At 46.9% G+C, this 16,994-nt stretch overlaps 1 protein-coding gene across 1 annotated transcript in view; it reads right to left on the bottom strand.

Moving 5' to 3' along the window:
• Positions 1 to 8,840: 8,840 nt before the first annotated feature.
• The window catches only part of dnah7 (dynein, axonemal, heavy chain 7), a gene marked incomplete at both ends in the record, with an annotated part of 73,218 nt that continues 65,064 nt past the window's right edge, over positions 8,841 to 16,994 (bottom strand). The window contains 8 exon segments of the mRNA XM_080527685.1: positions 8,841 to 9,047; positions 9,269 to 9,372; positions 10,039 to 10,216; positions 10,476 to 10,628; positions 11,062 to 11,292; positions 12,681 to 12,818; positions 14,293 to 14,475; positions 14,713 to 14,874. Coding sequence (XP_080383811.1) covers positions 8,841 to 9,047; positions 9,269 to 9,372; positions 10,039 to 10,216; positions 10,476 to 10,628; positions 11,062 to 11,292; positions 12,681 to 12,818; positions 14,293 to 14,475; positions 14,713 to 14,874 — 1,356 coding nt within the window.

Here is a 16,994-nt window from a genome sequence, read left to right as displayed (position 1 = left end):
GCTGGGCGGCTCCGCAAAGGAGGCGTCGGAGGAGGTGGTGGTGGAGCCAAAGATTAGTTTTCGGTTGTCAGGGGAAACCCACGCTTCGAATTCCCATAAGTTTTCATAAAAAGCGGTCTCCCCATTCGGTTCACCACCGCGTTTGCCAGCTATACAATACAAGTGCCTTTGACAGCAAGAATCTCCCTACAAACATGTCACTCACTTGGAATAAGACGTTGAGGAAGACAGCTGGGTACTGCGTCACAGGCCAGGAGCGAGGGGGCGGTAACCGATATGCCCGGATAGACCTGTCAGTGAAGGTCGCCAAATCTCGCTGCTGCACCACCGCGTTTGGCCACCAGGCGACCCCCACAGACCGCGACGCCCTGGGCCAGGTACACCAGGCGACCCCCACAGACCGCGACGCCCTGGGCCAGGTACATCCAGTAACGTGCAGTGAGGTCATTGGCTGGGTAGGCAGTGAGCTATAAAAAAAAAAACATGCGATTAACGCAGCAGCCAGACTTCAAATGGCATAGCGCATACTATAAAGACAATCAATAGCCCTTATATCTTTTAACGCAGGCTCAAAACTCACTTCTTCAAGAAGTAGGCCTACTACCAGAATCCTCCCTGTTAAGCACCTATTGTATTGTTAGTTCGCTATTCTTCTCTATGCTATTGCTATTGCTATATTGCTATACTGTATTTTTAGTTTGCTATTCTTCATTTTGCCTTAAAAAAGCAGTACACTCCTACGTTAAATGCAATTATTGTAAGTCGCTTTGAATAAAAGCGTCGGCTAAATGACTGTAATGTAATGTAGGCTAATATACTATACTATAAAGTCAATCACATAGCCCATATATACTATACTATCAAATAGCTGGTAAAAAATGTTATGTATTGTTATCTCATAACTACACATAGCGTAGCGCAACAGCCTGCATTGCCTACATTCACCTGCATCTCAACAGGATTTACAGCAGCACGCAAAACAGCTCAATGACAATATACATTCACCTGCATCAACAACACAGGATTTACAGCATTTGAACCGGCACGCAATAGCCTATTATCTTAAGCATATGTAACATGCGTAGGCAAATGTGCGGCTAATTTCTCATCCTTTTCTGCCATCAAATGTAAAAGTTCGACATAATTCCCACGATTGATGGAGCTACTGCTCTCGTCGTTCCCCCGAAATGCTCATTCTTGACCGCGGCGCGAACAGCAGAGGAATGCCGCTACGGCAAGCCAAACGCAAACTGTGAATCATGCTGTCAGAGGCAGCCTGCACGGTGCCTCAACGTCCATCAATGAAGACAATGTGAGAACAGACTACGCATGCGCAAACCTACGAAACCGTTGGTCTATCACTTCGCATAGCACAGAAGCACAAGCACAGTCTGCCTCTCGCGCACACACAGGTGCCTCTCGCCAGCAATCAGCAATCAGCTAGCTTTGGGAGCAAACTCTCCTGGTGCCAGGGCATGCATTATATTTTTATAACAACACATTTTACATCATTTATTTTTATTTTAACACATTAAAGTTAGGAATAATGAGTTAAATAAAAAAATAATAAAAAAAAAAATATATATATATTTTTTTAAAGACTGATATTCTTTTTCTTTCTTAAATGCCTGGGTGAGGCACTGCCTACCCTGCCTCACCTGACTGCACGCCACTGGGTACATCGTCACTATGGCTCCGATGTAGAGTTGCAGAGTTCAGAATAGCTAGCTATAATAGCTAGCTCGGACATCGCTGAGGTAAAGATGTGAAATGAAAATGAATGAAACTCACCGTCGCTGTCTTCTCGGTAGGTGTGGTGTCAGCCATGGTTGTTTCATGAAAGAGTTGAGGGGGAAAATCGTTTGTAATTGTATAATTCGTTACTTTCATTCGTTTCACATTCGCCAGCACTACGAGCCTCCGCTGCAGACAGACCGTCGGGTCGGTCTGTGGTGATTTTCGCAATGGCGGCGTTGAACACGTTGAACACGGCGATGTTATCCGCCGACGGCCGCCGCTGTCTGCTCACCGAGAGCGTCGCTCTTGTCCACCAGGGTGGCGTTAAGCCCGTCACGGTGGTTGGGAGGGCAGCGTAGGTTTTTTCGGCACCGACCAGGCGGCTGGACCCCGGTACCGAGTAGGCCGCCAGCGCTGGTTCGAGCGGCGGAGAGCCGTCGGTCATCCCCTCCGCGAGCCCCTCCACTCCGGTAAAGGGCAGGAACGCCTTCACCTTCACCGGCGCCCTGCCTGCGCGTGGTTCCGCCCACGTGTCCTCCACGAACTTATCTAACTATATTAATAGTTTTCTGAACGTGTCAATAGTTATCTAACTATATTAATAGTTTCTGTATCTAAACTGTTTCAAAGTGCTTGCTAGCTAGTTAACAACAGAAAGTGAGGACAGCGTTAGGAGGTTGGCCCTGTTGCTTCGCCCTCCTCATGTAAACCAGGTGCTTCTCCCAGAAGGCCTCAGTCTTTGGGGGAGGGGAGCAAACCCGGATTATCCATATCCGCTTGTTAAATCGTGACGTGTTTCCGGGTCCGACGTTGGCTGAGGCGCTGTCTTCGAAATGGAGAAATAATAATAATAATAAATTATATTTATATAGCGCTTTTCCGAGGCTCAAATACCCTGACAATATGGAGAAAGTGTTGTGTCCCTTGTTGAATTAATAGATCCGAGTCTAAAAAAACGATTAAACTGTCATTCTTTTGATTGATTGATTGATTGATTGAAAACGTTATTAGAAGATTTGCAGAAGTAGGTACATGACAGTACATATTACATACAAGGTCAACTAACAGGATAAAAACCCAAGAAAGCCACTGGCTTATTTCAATTGGGGTCCTTGATTGATTGATTCTACCGCTGTAGTTCAGAGGTACTCTGGTAAAGGGCAGGAACGCCTTCACCGGCGCCCTGCCTGCGAGTGGTTCCCCCCCACGTGTCCTCCACGAACTTATCTAACTATATTAATAGTTTCTGTATCTAAACTGTTTCAAACGAACTTATCTAAGCCCGGGAGGACAGCGTTAGGAGGTTGGCCCTGTCGCTTTGCCCTCCTCCCGTTAATAACCAGGTCCTTCTCCCAGAAGGACATTCTAAATGCTATGAAAGTCAGAGACCTAAAATGCTCTGAAGTTCAAAAATGCAAATCAAAATTAGTGAAACACTTAAACGAAGATCACAAAACCCACTTTGAGAAAATTAAAAAACAATGCAACAAACTATGCAATCAGGTAATTACCATGACCAAATCTGCTAAGAAAGAATACCTCGATAACAAAATCGAAGAAAACTTAAACAAACCACGTGACCTTTGGAAGCTACTTAATAGCCAACTAGGTTGCAGTCAAAAACTCAAAACCAGGTCTACAAACATCAGCATCAAATCTGGTGATTCTCTCCTTACAGACAAGCTGGATGTGGCTAAGTGCTTAAACACTTTCTTTACAACCATAGCCACTAAATTAGTTAACAATCTACCACCCCACTCAGGGCGTTATGGTGTAGAGCACATCCGTGAGTTCTACAATAAACTGGGTGTACGCAATGATGATTTTAAACTCTCCATGGTGTCAAACGATGAGGTGTTTAAAAAGCTAGGCGCTCTACACTCAGAAAAGGCCACGGGCCATGACAATATTCCAGCCAGATTTCTAAAAGACTCAGCTGCCTCCATTACCCCAATCATCACCCACATAATAAACCTCTCCATCAAACAGGGACACGTCCCCCTTGACTTTAAAATAGCAAGGGTAACCCCACTGTATAAAAAAGGAAGCAAATTAGACCCAGGCAACTACCGACCTGTTTCTATTCTTAATTCCATCTCGAAACTTATGGAAAAAATAGTTTATGAACAGGTCGATAGGTACCTTACCGAAAAAAAGCTGATGTATGAATTTCAATCAGGATTCAGAACATCCCATTCCACTGACACATGCCTTCTCTATTTGAACGACCACATCAACCATGAGGTGGACTCGGGCAAGTACTGCGGCATGGTCATGCTGGACCTCCAGAAGGCTTTCGACACAGTAGATCACCACATATTGTTAGATAAACTGAAAGCAATTGGGTTCGATAGAACATCGGTGAGCTGGATGCAATCCTACTTAGAGGGGAGGGAACAGGTGGTTAGTGTGAACGGAACACTGTCCCCCCCCCTCCCAGTGACCTGCGGCGTTCCACAAGGAAGCATTTTGGGACCTTTACTGTTCCTAATATATGTGAATGACATGTCATCAGCATGTGATTGCAATTTGTTCCTGTTCGCGGATGACTCGGCTCTGCTGGTCTCTGACAGGGACATATTGCAGGTGGAAAAAGCGCTAAGCACTGAACTGAGTAGAATCTGCATCTGGCTAGCTGACAATAAACTATCAATACACCTAGGTAAAACTGAAACCATCCTATACGGATCCCCATCTAAACTCAGAAAGGCTGAACATTTTAAAATAAAAGTGGGTAACATTAATATCACAAGAAAAGAGGATATTACATACCTGGGCTCCATCTTAGAGGCAAATCTTTCCGGAGATAAAATGGCAGCAAAAGTAATCAAAAAAGTTAACCATAGAACTAGATTCTTGTACAGGATATCCTCACTTGTCAGTAAAAACACACTGAGGACCCTATCAGGAGCTCTCATTCAATGTCACTTCGACTATGCCGTAACATCATGGTACTATAGAACCACAAAGGCCCATAAAACAAGACTCCAGACAGCCCAAAATAAACTGGTTAGGCTTCTGCTAGGCCTCAACCCTAGGACACATCTAACCGCTGCTCATTTTTTGAGCCTTGATTGGCTACGAGTAGTTGACAGAGTGCAGCAGCTTGCACTGGGCCTGGTCTTCAAGATACGCTACACCACAAAGACACCCAAGTACCTGTCAACATACTTCCAAAAAGTGAACAACGTCCACACATACAACACCAGAGGAAGCTCCACGAACCACGTTCAACCGCGTTGCACCACAAACAAGGGGTTAAACTCGTTTGCAAACTATGCAGTAAAAATGTGGAACGCCCTTCCTATAATCTTAAAGGAGTGCAAAACACTGCCCACCTTCAAAACCACTCTCAAAAAACATTTACAGGAGGCTGCAATCCGTAACTGGACCCTCTAAATCAAAAATCAGATTAAAAGACCCGAACTACCCACTGTACATACTTTGTGTTTTGTCCCCCGCCCCCACCTGTGGTGTATGTCCCCACCTGTCCTACCCGCTGTACATACCTTATGTTTTGTTGTATTGTTCTTCCCATGATGGATGTGTGTTTATCTTGTAGATAGTAATAGTTATTTGTCTGTATTATCTTGTAGATAGTACTAGCTTTTTTTGTCTGTCTTACATGTAACGATGAATTGAGAATCAAGGACCCCAATTGAAATAAGCCAGTGGCTTTCTTGGGTTTTTATCCTGTTAGTTGACCTTGTATGTAATATGTACTTTCATGTACCTACTTCTGCAAATCTTCTAATAAAGTTTTCAATCAATCAATCAAAGGACTCAGTCCTTGGGGGAGGGGAGCAAGCCAGGATTATCCATATATTATATATTATAATTATTATTATTATTATTATTATTATTATTATTATTATATTATATTATATTATCCATATATTATATTGTATATTATTATATTATATAATATATTATATTGCATCGGGTGAACGCCCTGGGGCACCAGCCAATGGGGGGGCACCAAATTATTCGGACAATGAAGAGACCTTTAAAATATTTTGGGCACATTTTTAAAATATAGGCTATATTTACTGGAAGTCATCCACACAGGTACAAAACTAACGGTTATATTTCGGCTATCGTGTATAAAAAGATAAATAATTGCGAGTTCGGTGTAAGTGCCCCCCCCCCCCCCCCCCCCCCCCCAGTCACAGACAAGTGCGCGATGACGCAGTGCCGCCAAACTATCAACGAAGAAATCCAAATGTACAGACGACACCTGAGTGGCTCTGCCAAGCGAAACATTAAGCAAGGCAAAGACTCCAGACATACGGCCACTCTTAAAAATGTCCCAACTATTGCGAATTGTTTTATTTCACCTAGGCCTAAAATTAGCACCGAAGTTAACAGTGTGTGTGTGTGTGGGGGGGGTGCAGCAGAGCGAGCGAGGGAGCGAGCCCATTCACAGCCACACTGGAGCAAGTCTTGCTGAATGTGGAGTAAGAATGGTTCATGTCATGACCTGAATGTGGAGTAAGAATGGTTCATGTCATGACCTGAATGTGTAGTAAGAACGGTTCATGTCATGACCTGAATGTGTAGTAAGAACGGTTCATGTCATGACCTGAATGTGTAGTAAGAATCAGTGTTTCCCCTAGGTTTGCTGCCTTGGGGGGGTGGCATGGACCGTGGCATGGACCCCCCCCCCCCCAGGGGGTAAGACCCTGCGACATACCAGCGTCATGTCCAGGGGGTGTACTAACTTGTACATTAAGCCGCCTCACGCTACGGAAACAGGAGATAGGCTCCTGCCCTATGGGCCATTAGGCTCCAGAACCATCGGTTCTCAAGGCTACTTACTTATGTGGTCTTGACTACCTGTCCACTTTCTCACCTGGTTCTTGCTCTCTCTCTCTTTGGTGTGCCGACACCATCCTGCTCTCTCTCCTTCTCTCCCTCTCTATCCTCCTCTCTCCCTTTTGCTGTCAACCAAAAGGCAAACATAACAACCAGAGTATTTATAATCTAATAAGAGGTATAAATTGATCCATATCAATTTATAACATAATTATAATTGAATTTTGGATTGCTGTGGGCAATGCAGTCAGATAATGTCATTTTGACATTACTCTCACCTGGAAAAAAAAACATGTCCAACTATACTATACAAAACAGACATTTCAAATGCTTCAATCCACTGTCCATGTACTGTAAATATGCCATTATGGTATTACCAATGAAGCCCAATTCTAGCAGAATAAGAAAGATTGTATATCTAAATAACATTTTCATAGCTCTTGTCACATGCAGTGATGTATCTTATAGCGTATTGAGCTACAGTATATGACGTGGCTGGCCTGTTTGTAAAGTTAGTGCCCAGGGTGAAATATAATCCTCCATACAATCCAAGTGAAACAATCTTTTGACACCTTTTTATTGAAAATCGCTTCTAGCTATAGCTGGCATTACTTACCGAACTAGCTGACAATCTCTGCTTCCTTACTTTGAGTGTTTTTTTCAAGACAAAACTGAAAGGGAAATTGGAATCTTTGAATGGGGATTTTCTCTGTTATTTCGGTTGAGGTGTATCAACATTCAAATATGCATATCTTCTTCAAATTCTACTTATTTCAGATTTCAATTATCTGTATGACGCATCATTTGAAAGCTTACAATCTGTACTTTCATAATATGTTAAAAATATTTTTTTTTTACCTTGACTTACCAGCTGCTGTCACATTTGATAAATCTGCGGTATGATGGGTTGTGTCCAGTCTCAGTTTACACCTTGTTCATCATCCTGTCACCCTTCCCCTGTGTCATCATTATCACAACACATGGACTATACAGAGTATAGGTGTATATCTCAATGTTAGGACCCACTTCCATTGTTCCTGTTTGACAGTGGCACCCTCTGCTGGAGCGTTGCTGCTTGTACACTATACACTTTTGACGTTGGTACTGGATAGAATACCCAGCTGATGAAGTGATGTATATGGGACAATTGGCTTAAGAGGTGTCTGGTTAGTCAGGTGCGTCAAAAAAGACAGAAAGACGTCATCTGAACCCAACTTCCGGCTTCCCTGAGGACGTCTATTGGACTCTTTGTTTACTCGGGTGTCCCCCCCCTGGTCCCCGTCCCCCCCCAGAAACATCCTGTGCAGCTGCAGCTGTAGCTGTCAAGCTTCTCTTCTCAGAAATATCAGCAGGTGACATTGCAGTACATGTGTATGAAAATGTAACCTGGCAGCAAACTTAAGCAAGTTTGAGTAGAATTTGAGCTGTGTTGCAATGTTTGTTTTTTTGTCTGCTGTGGATGATATTACAGACTGGCTCTTTATCCAAATTGTGCACCTGCTGCATCTTGTATTTCACCTCTCTGTCCTCCCATCTGTTACCAAATTCTTTTTTAATGCTAAGCTTTATGCTTTTATGGTTTTACCGCCGTTGGTAGCTTATCAGTTAGTTTCTTTCTGTCAGTCCCTCTGATTGTAGACAGTCTTGTTTCATGCCCTTTGATTATCCCAGTCGCTGAACATCGTATGAATATTGTGTGCTTTGGGAATATTCCAAACGCTCTTCGTTTCACGCTTTCCCGAGCACAAACACTGCTAAGACAAATGACAGACAGGCCTCCTCCTCGTTAAGTAGTTTTCACACGGTTGGGTCGTACGGTGCTGGCACATGTTATGTTTTCCTTTCAAATTGCAATTTTGTTAAAAGCTCAGCTGATCCCACAATCCATCTCGTGTACCCGCACTGAGGGATGGGCAACTGTGACAATGTCTAAACCCGCCTATGTTCTGAGGTTGGCCAATCACGCCTGTCCAATTGGTGGTGGTGGTAACGCATAATTTTTCGACATCACCTCCTGCCCTAAGAGGGCTCTAATAGGCAAGGTGAAGGAATTCTGCCGCTAGACTTTTAACTAAGACCAAGAAGAGAGAGAGCCTGTGTTACGTGCCACGTCCTGTTGTGTTGTGTTTCTTTTGTATTTCCCTCTGTGTCTCCTCCTCTCACTCATAAGCACGTAAACACATAATAAGCTTACGGATATAATAATAATAATAATAATAATAATAATCAGACTCTGTCAGATGTTAACATCATTCATGTTTAATAAGAGTGTGACCGCGGCGGAGCGTCTAGGAGTTGAGTTGGCATAGCAACGCCACGCCCCTCTTGATCCAGTGGTCCGCGGGGACGTCGGAGTTGAGCGTCATGGCGATGACGTAGTTGGTGGAGTGTCCCGTGGTGGAGAGCGTCCCGCGCCGCTCGCTGGTCTTGTACACGGGAGACAGGAAGCACATCCTCTCAGGTACCTCCCCCCTCCGCACAGGCTTCAACCACATCTGGAGGGGGGTGGAGGGGGGGGGGGGGGGTGTGGAGGGAGGAGGGAGAGAGACGGAGGGAGGATGGGTGAGGGAGGGAGAGAGCACCTCCAGCTCTGAGGGTAAACTGTGTGTTTGAGTGTGTGTGTGTGTGTGTGTGTGTGTGTGTGTGTGTGTGTGTGTGTGTGTGTGTGTGTGTGTGTGTGTGTGTGTGTGTGTGTGTGGGGGGGGGGGGGTCCTACCACAGGCATGGGGTCATGCAGGACCTTAGGGAAGGACTCTGCCAGCAGCTTGGTCTTCCTGTCCCAGCGAGCACCGTCCACAAACAGCCCATGGATGTACACACCTGACACACACACACACACACACACACACACACACACACCATCAGATACACGCCTGACAGAGAGAGATATACACAATCACACATACAATACCTGCACACACACGCGCACACATCAACTCTCTCTGATATACAGGATGTACATTTGTCTCTCTCTCTTACACACACACACACACACCACCAGATACACACCTGACAGAGAGTGTCTGACCAACTGTCTTCCTCTACCCCTTCTCTGTTCTGTTTCACTGTATATCTCCCTCTCTTTCCTCATCCCTCCTCCTCATCCCTCCTCCTCCTCCCTCCATCCTCCCCAACTAAAGCTAGGAAAGTCTAGCTACCCCATCGCCGTCCATTTAGCGCAAGCTACCACCTATCATTCAAAAACTCGGCTACCCACCCCCCGCCTCCCACGTGAGCTGGGCTAAGCCCCTGATGTTTCAAAATCCTACCCAGTAAACAAAGAGTCCAAAAGACGTCCTCAGGGAAGCCAGAATGTGGGTTCAGATGACGTCTTTCTAGGACGTCCAGATGACGTCTTTAGGACGTCTTATGGACTACAGAAGACGAAAGACGTCATCTGAACCCACATTCCGGCTTCCCTGAGGACGTCTTTTGGACTCTTTGTTTATCGGGTAACAACGACCCCCTGACCCCCCCCTCCCCCACCATCGTCAGGGGGCTGACGGTACTCCTTGTCGTCCAGGACCAGGAAGTCGAAGCCAAGCAGGTCGATGGGGATGCGGTGCTTCCTGGCGTAGTTCTGCTGGCTGCCCGTCAGGAACGCCTGCGTGAAGAAGAACCCCGACATCCAGAACACCGCGGGGGTCCCCTCCTCATACCACGCCTGGGGGGGGGGGCACACACACACACACACACACACACACACACACAGAGACACACACACAGAGACACACACACACACACACACACACACACACAGAGACACACACACAGAGACACAGACACACACACACGGCAAGGCAAGGCAAGTTTATTTGTATAGCACATTTCATACAACAGGGGCAATTCAATGTGCGTATGTGTGTGTTATGAGGTGTGTGTGGGTACGTTATTATGGATGTGTGTGTGTGTGTGTGAGGGACCTGCAGGAAGCGGAGGCGGTCCAGGAAGTCGTTGACGTAGGATCCGAGGGGCTTCAGGCTGGGGTAGGACCTCTTCATCCACATCGCCGGGATACGACCCTTCAGGATGCTGTTAACCACCTCCTCCAGCTCCCCCGACATCACCACCAGACCCTGACACACACACACACACACACACACACACACACACAGAGTGTAGGAGAACATTGTTATTTCAATAAGACATTTTGTGCTGCTTTGTGTGTGTGTGTGTGTGTGTGTGTGTGTGTGTGTGTGTGTGTGTGTCTAAACACAAGGTGCTAACACAATATCTGCTATTATCGGTAGCCGCTCAATATGGAGACGGTGTTGCTTTTTGTACCCTTAGAGTAGATACTGTGTTACAGTAATGCTGTTGTATCGGTTAACCCACATCTGAAACATCCTCTGTGTTAATATTGGATGTGTACGATGGTTGCTGTACAGTCACAAACGTAAATGAATGACTCCCAATGAACTGATGACTGCACTGATAGTGTTCATGTCCTTAATGCACTTTGTATTTATGTGGACATAAATAAAGCATTTAGAATGTGTGTGAGCCTACCTTGATGGCCTTCTGGATGCTGAGGGCAGAGTCTCGTATGGAGGCCAGCAGGACGTTGAAGCGGCCCATCTCCTGCACCAGCACCGTGTTCATGCTCTGGCTGTAGCAGGTGGGGAAGCGCCGCATGGCCGCCTCGATGTCGAAGTCCGGAGGGAGCTTCCCCAGGACGTCCTCGGCCACCTCGTACACCATGTCATCTGACGACTTGGCGTCCCCGCCCGACGAACGGGACTGTGTGTGTGTGGGGGGGGGGGGGGCGGGTGGGTTAGTTAGTTAGGGAGTTAATTAGTTATTTAGCTATTTGAAGAGGATCTCCCTGGATGAAAAGTTAAGACACTGGTTCAGATTTATTTAAGTTGGGGATACTTACATAAACACCTAAACTGTCTCACTACCTCTTCATCACCTGTCTCTCTCTCTCTACACCTAAACTGTCTCACTACCTCTTCATCACCTGTCTCTCTGTCTACACCTAAACTGTCTCACTACCTCTTCATCACCTGTCTCTCTCTCTCTACACCTAAACTGTCTCACTACCTCTTCATCACCTGTCTCTCTCTCTCTACACCTAAACTGTCTCACTACCTCTTCATCACCTGTCTCTCTCTCTCTACACCTAAACTGTCTCACTACCTCTTCATCACCTGTCTCTCTCTCTCTACACCTAAACTGTCTCACTACCTCTTCATCACCTGTCTCTCTCTCTCTACACCTAAACTGTCTCACTACCTCTTCATCACCTGTCTCTCTCTCTCTACACCTAAACTGTCTCACTACCTCTTCATCACCTGTCTCTCTCTCTCTCTACACATAAACTGTCTCACTACCTCTTCATCACCTGTCTCTCTCTCTCTACACCTAAACTGTCTCACTACCTCTTCATCACCTGTCTCTCTCTCTACACCTAAACTGTCTCACTACCTCTTCATCACCTGTCTCTCTCTCTCTACACCTAAACTGTCTCACTACCTCTTCATCACCTGTCTCTCTCTCTCTACACCTAAACTGTCTCACTACCTCTTCATCACCTGTCTCTCTCTCTCTACACCTAAACTGTCTCACTACCTCTTCATCACCTGTCTCTCTCTCTCTACACCTAAACTGTCTCACTACCTCTTCATCGCCTGTCTCTCTCTCTCTACACCTAAACTGTCTCACTACCTCTTCATCACCTGTCTCTCTCTCTCTACACCTAAACTGTCTCACTACCTCTTCATCACCTGTCTCTCTCTCTCTACACCTAAACTGTCTCACTACCTCTTCATCACCTGTCTCTCTCTCTCTACACCTAAACTGTCTCACTACCTCTTCATCACCTGTCTCTCTCTCTCTACACCTAAACTGTCTCACTACCTCTTCATCACCTGTCTCTCTCTCTCTACACCTAAACTGTCTCACTACCTCTTCATCACCTGTCTCTCTCTCTCTACACCTAAACTGTCTCACTACCTCTTCATCACCTGTCTCTCTCTCTCTACACCTAAACTGTCTCACTACCTCTTCATCACCTGTCTCTCTCTCTCTACACCTCACCTGTCTATGTGTCTATGTGTGTGTGTGTGTGAGTGTGAGTGTATGTGAGTGTCTATGTGTGTGTGTGTGTGTGAGTGTGTGTGTACCTGTGTCAGCAGGATGCTGTTGAACAGCAGCTGGGTCTCTGATTGGTCCTTGGTGATGTCAGCGTTGGCGTTCATCCCAAAGATCTCAGGAGACGGGTTGAGAGGCAGCGCCTTGGTGTAGTCTATGTAGCTGTTATACTGGAGGGAGGAGAGGGGAGGAGTCTATGTAGCTGTTATACTGGAGGGAGGAGAGGGGTTATCACTGTAGTCTATGTAGCTGTTATACTGGAGGGAGGAGAGGGGAGGGGTCTATGTAGCTGTTATACTGGAGGGAGGAGAGGGGAGGGGGGAGGGGAGGAGGGGGGAGGAGAGGGGAGGGGAGGGGAGGAGAGGGGAGGAGAGGGGAGGGGAGGGGAGGAGAGGGGAGGAGAGGGGAGGAGAGGAGGGGGGAGGAGAGGGGAGGGGAGGGGAGGGGGGAGGAGAGGGGAGGAGAGGGGAGGGGGGAGGGGAGGAGGGGGGAGGGGGGGAGGGGAGGGGAGGAGAGGGGAGGAGAGGAGGGTAGATTGAGAGACTTGTTCTCCTGTAGCAGAGACAGTAGGTGACAGCAGCAGACACTGACAGGGAGGGACAGTCATGTAATGATGTTCATTGAAGAGCAGCCCTGACATTTATAATAATGACTAAATGAAAGCTCATGAATAGAATTGCAGGGGAGAGAAATGCCAAATAAAATTGTGCATAGACTAAATCTGGTCTTGAGTTCACAAATAAATGAAATGACTATAGCTCTCTCTCACCAGGACCTGGTCATGTGACCTCCTGGTGAGACAACACAAAAGCCACCATCAAGAAGGCACAACAGCGGCTATACATCCTGAGAGTCCTCAGGAAGGAACAGAGCAAGCAGGAGATACTGGTGACCTTCTACCGCGGCGCAGTGGAGAGCATCCTCACCTACGGCATCTGCAACTGGTTCTCCAGCTGCACAACCGCGGAGAGAAATGCGCTACAGAGAGTCGTGAGAACAGCCCAGAAGATCACCGGCGCCCCCCTCCCCTCTCTGGAAGAGCTGTACAACACACGCTGTCTCAGGAAGGCCTCCAAGATCTCCAGGGACCCAACCCACCCTGGGTACGAACACTTTACCCGGCTGCCCTACCAACACTTTACCCGGCTGCCCTCGAAAATATGTACATTTCAAGCCTGCAAACTGCGACACTTTAAATAAATGTGAAATAACACTATGTGCAATATGACAACCCTAATCGTCTATCTGTACAGTATAGTATAGTGGATAGTGTACATAGCCTTTATTTATGTAAACCAGCTCCTTCCCTTCTTGTGTTTTTTCTAAAGTGTTTTTTTAAAGTTTTTTTTTTCTTTCCTAACACCAGGGGAGCCACCCCTCCTAAATTTCGTTGTTTGGTACCTGTACTGTAGCAATGACAATAAAGACCATTCATTCATTCATTCATTCATTCATTCATTCTCCTGCAGGGTGTAGTAGGACTAAATCACACCTTCAGTAGAACACAGAGGAGACATCTAGTCTTCATTTGTGTGTGAAAGCAGCCCTGAGCGCTCTGTGTGGGTGTGGGTGTGTTTGTGTGTGTCCCTGCGTGCGTGCGTGCGTGTGTGTGTGTGTGTGTGTGTGTGTGTAGTGCGTCCTCACGTCTCCCTCGGGGGGTGCGTAGTAGAGGCCGCTGGGGTCGAAGGTGTACTGGGGGTCCAGGATGCGCGGGGTGTAGAAGGTGGACAGGAGCGTCTGCAGTGTGCGGCGGTCCCAGTCGTCCGTCACGCGGCCCCCGTAGTTACACTCCCCCGTCATGTAGTGGATGGCTTCGAAGGGCACTTCCTGTGTAGGCAGGAAGTCATGCGTTCACAATGAGGTCACTGACATTCAGCCACGTAAAAGTAAAGATGGAGTATCGTTGTGTGTTTTTGAAGACTGTGGTCTTCTAAAGGGTTTGTGTGAAAATGAGGTTTCATTTGGGGATGGTTTCCTGGTATCAAAAAATTAAAAACCGTCCAAGCCTAGAGTGTGTGTGTGTGTGTGTGTGTGTGTGTGTGTGTGTGTGTGTGTGTGTGGTACCTGGTACTGTTCCAGGAACATGTGCAGCTGCTGTACAGAGATGCGGAGGTCGGTCTCGTTGAACTCGTAGGGGATGTTCCAGCCGATGGGGCCGAACTTCCTCCTCTCCTGGGCCAGCGCGTGGAAGAAGCACAGGCCGTACAGCAGCTTCTTAAACACCCCCTACACACACACACACACACACACACACACACACACACACACACACACTCTGTCAGATTCAAATGCACAGAATACTAAACTTTGTAACCAGGAGACTGAGACTTGTCAAATCTTTAACAGTATTTATTTAGTTCTTGCAAGAAGGAGCGATTGTCTGGCCAACAAAAATAGGGTCTCATCGCAAAAGCTCAACGAGGGGGTCCCTGTTGATTACATGTATAGGTTGACAACATCACGTGAGCAGTCTGTCCTGGGGGCCGTAGTCAGTTCAACTGTTGGTCAAAGCTGTCACAGAGAGAGGAGAAGCAGCAGGTCCCCCAGCTCCTAAACCTTCTGCTTATCAGTAATCAGAGTTCCTACAAGTTTCAACAAGTCAAATTTAAGACCTTTTTAGACCTCTTTAGACCTCTTTGAATATAATTTTAGACCTATTCGCGACACCATATGATAGCTTTTTGTTATCCTCGAGGTGATGAAATTAGGGATTTCACTGCCATACAGACAAAAAAGGAAGCGACTTGGCATTTTTTGGGTTCCAGCTTGATTCATTTCCGCGTAAATAGGTGTGGTCGGACTGATTTCCTCGCAGGATCTCATTTTTAAGACCTAGCACCTCATTTTTAGACCGAATAACTGGAATTTGCGCCCTTTTAAGGCCTTATAAATTGGATTGCTAGATTGTAGCCTTTAAGACTTTTTAAGACCAGCGCGGGAACCCTGAGTAATGGTAAAACCTCTGTCTATCACACACATGAGAGTATGGTGCCTTCCATTCTTGCCATTCATACAGTCTTAAGTAATCATTGTCACATTGTTATTGTATTAAAGACATCCCCCCCACGGCCACACCCACACCCACACCCACACCCAGGCCCAGAGCCCACACCCAGGCCCAGAGCCCACACCCACACACACCCAGGCCCACACCCACACACACACCCACACCCAGGCCCACACCCAGGCCCACACCCAGGCCCACGCCCACACCCACACCCACACCCACACCCACACCCACACCCACACCCACACCCAGGCCAGTAACGTGCAGTGAGGTCATTGGCTGGGTAGGCAGTGAGATATAAAATAAAAAAAATCATGCGATTAACGCAGCAGCCAGACTTCAAATGGCATAGCGCATACTATAAAGGCAATCAATAGCCCTTATATCTTTTGCCGCAAAACTCACTTCTTCAAGAAGTAGGCCTACTACCAGGATCCTCCCTCTTAAGCACCTATTGTATTGTTAGTTTGCTATTCTTCTCTATGCTATTGCTATATTGCTATACTGTATTTTTAGTTTGCTATTCTTCATTTTGCCTTAAAAAAGCAGTACACTCCTATGTTAAATGCAATTAGTGTAAGTCGCTTTGAATAAAAGCGTCGGCTAAATGACTGTAATGTAATGTAGGCTAATATACTATACTGCAAGGTTAACAACCTGCTGCTAAACAAGTCAAAGACCCAGGAATTCATCGTAGACTTCAGGAGGAAAAAGTCCGAGATCCAGCCCCTGCTCATCGACGGAGAGAGCGTGGAGAGAGTCTCAACCCTCCGATTCCTGGGACACAACATGCGGGATGACCTGGCCTGGAAGGACAACACAAAAGGCACCATCAAGAGGGCACAACAGCGGCTATACACCCTGAGATGCCTCAGGAAAGAACACAACAAGCAGGAGATACTGGTGGCCTTCTACCACGGCGCAGTGGAGAGCATCCTCACCTACGGCATCTCCAACTGGTTCCACAGCTGCACAACAGCGGAGAGAAACGCGCTACAGAGAGTCGTGAGAACAGCACAGAAGATCACCGGCGCCCCCCTCCCCTCTCTGGAGGAGCTGTACAACACACGCTGTCTCAGGAGGGCCTCCAAGATCTCCAGGGACCCGACCCACCGTGGGCACGTACACTTTGTCAAGCTGCCCTCGAACAGGAGGTACAGGACCCCGGCCGCTAAGACAAACAGACTGAAGGACTGCTTCTACCACAGGGCCGTCAAGGCCCTGAACACAGAAAAGGCCTAAGTTCTGGGCCCAGGGCAGTCCGGACGGATTGTATGGCAGCTAGTGCTGAGGCACAAACATGTACATTTTCAAGCCTGCAAACTGTGACACTTTAAAA

The sequence above is a fragment of the Nansenia antarctica genome, assembly GCF_963989245.1.
Source record: "Nansenia antarctica genome assembly, chromosome: 3".
NCBI classification, from domain to species: Eukaryota; Metazoa; Chordata; class Actinopteri; order Argentiniformes; family Microstomatidae; genus Nansenia; species Nansenia antarctica.
This window is presented reverse-complemented; position numbering and strand designations above follow the sequence as displayed.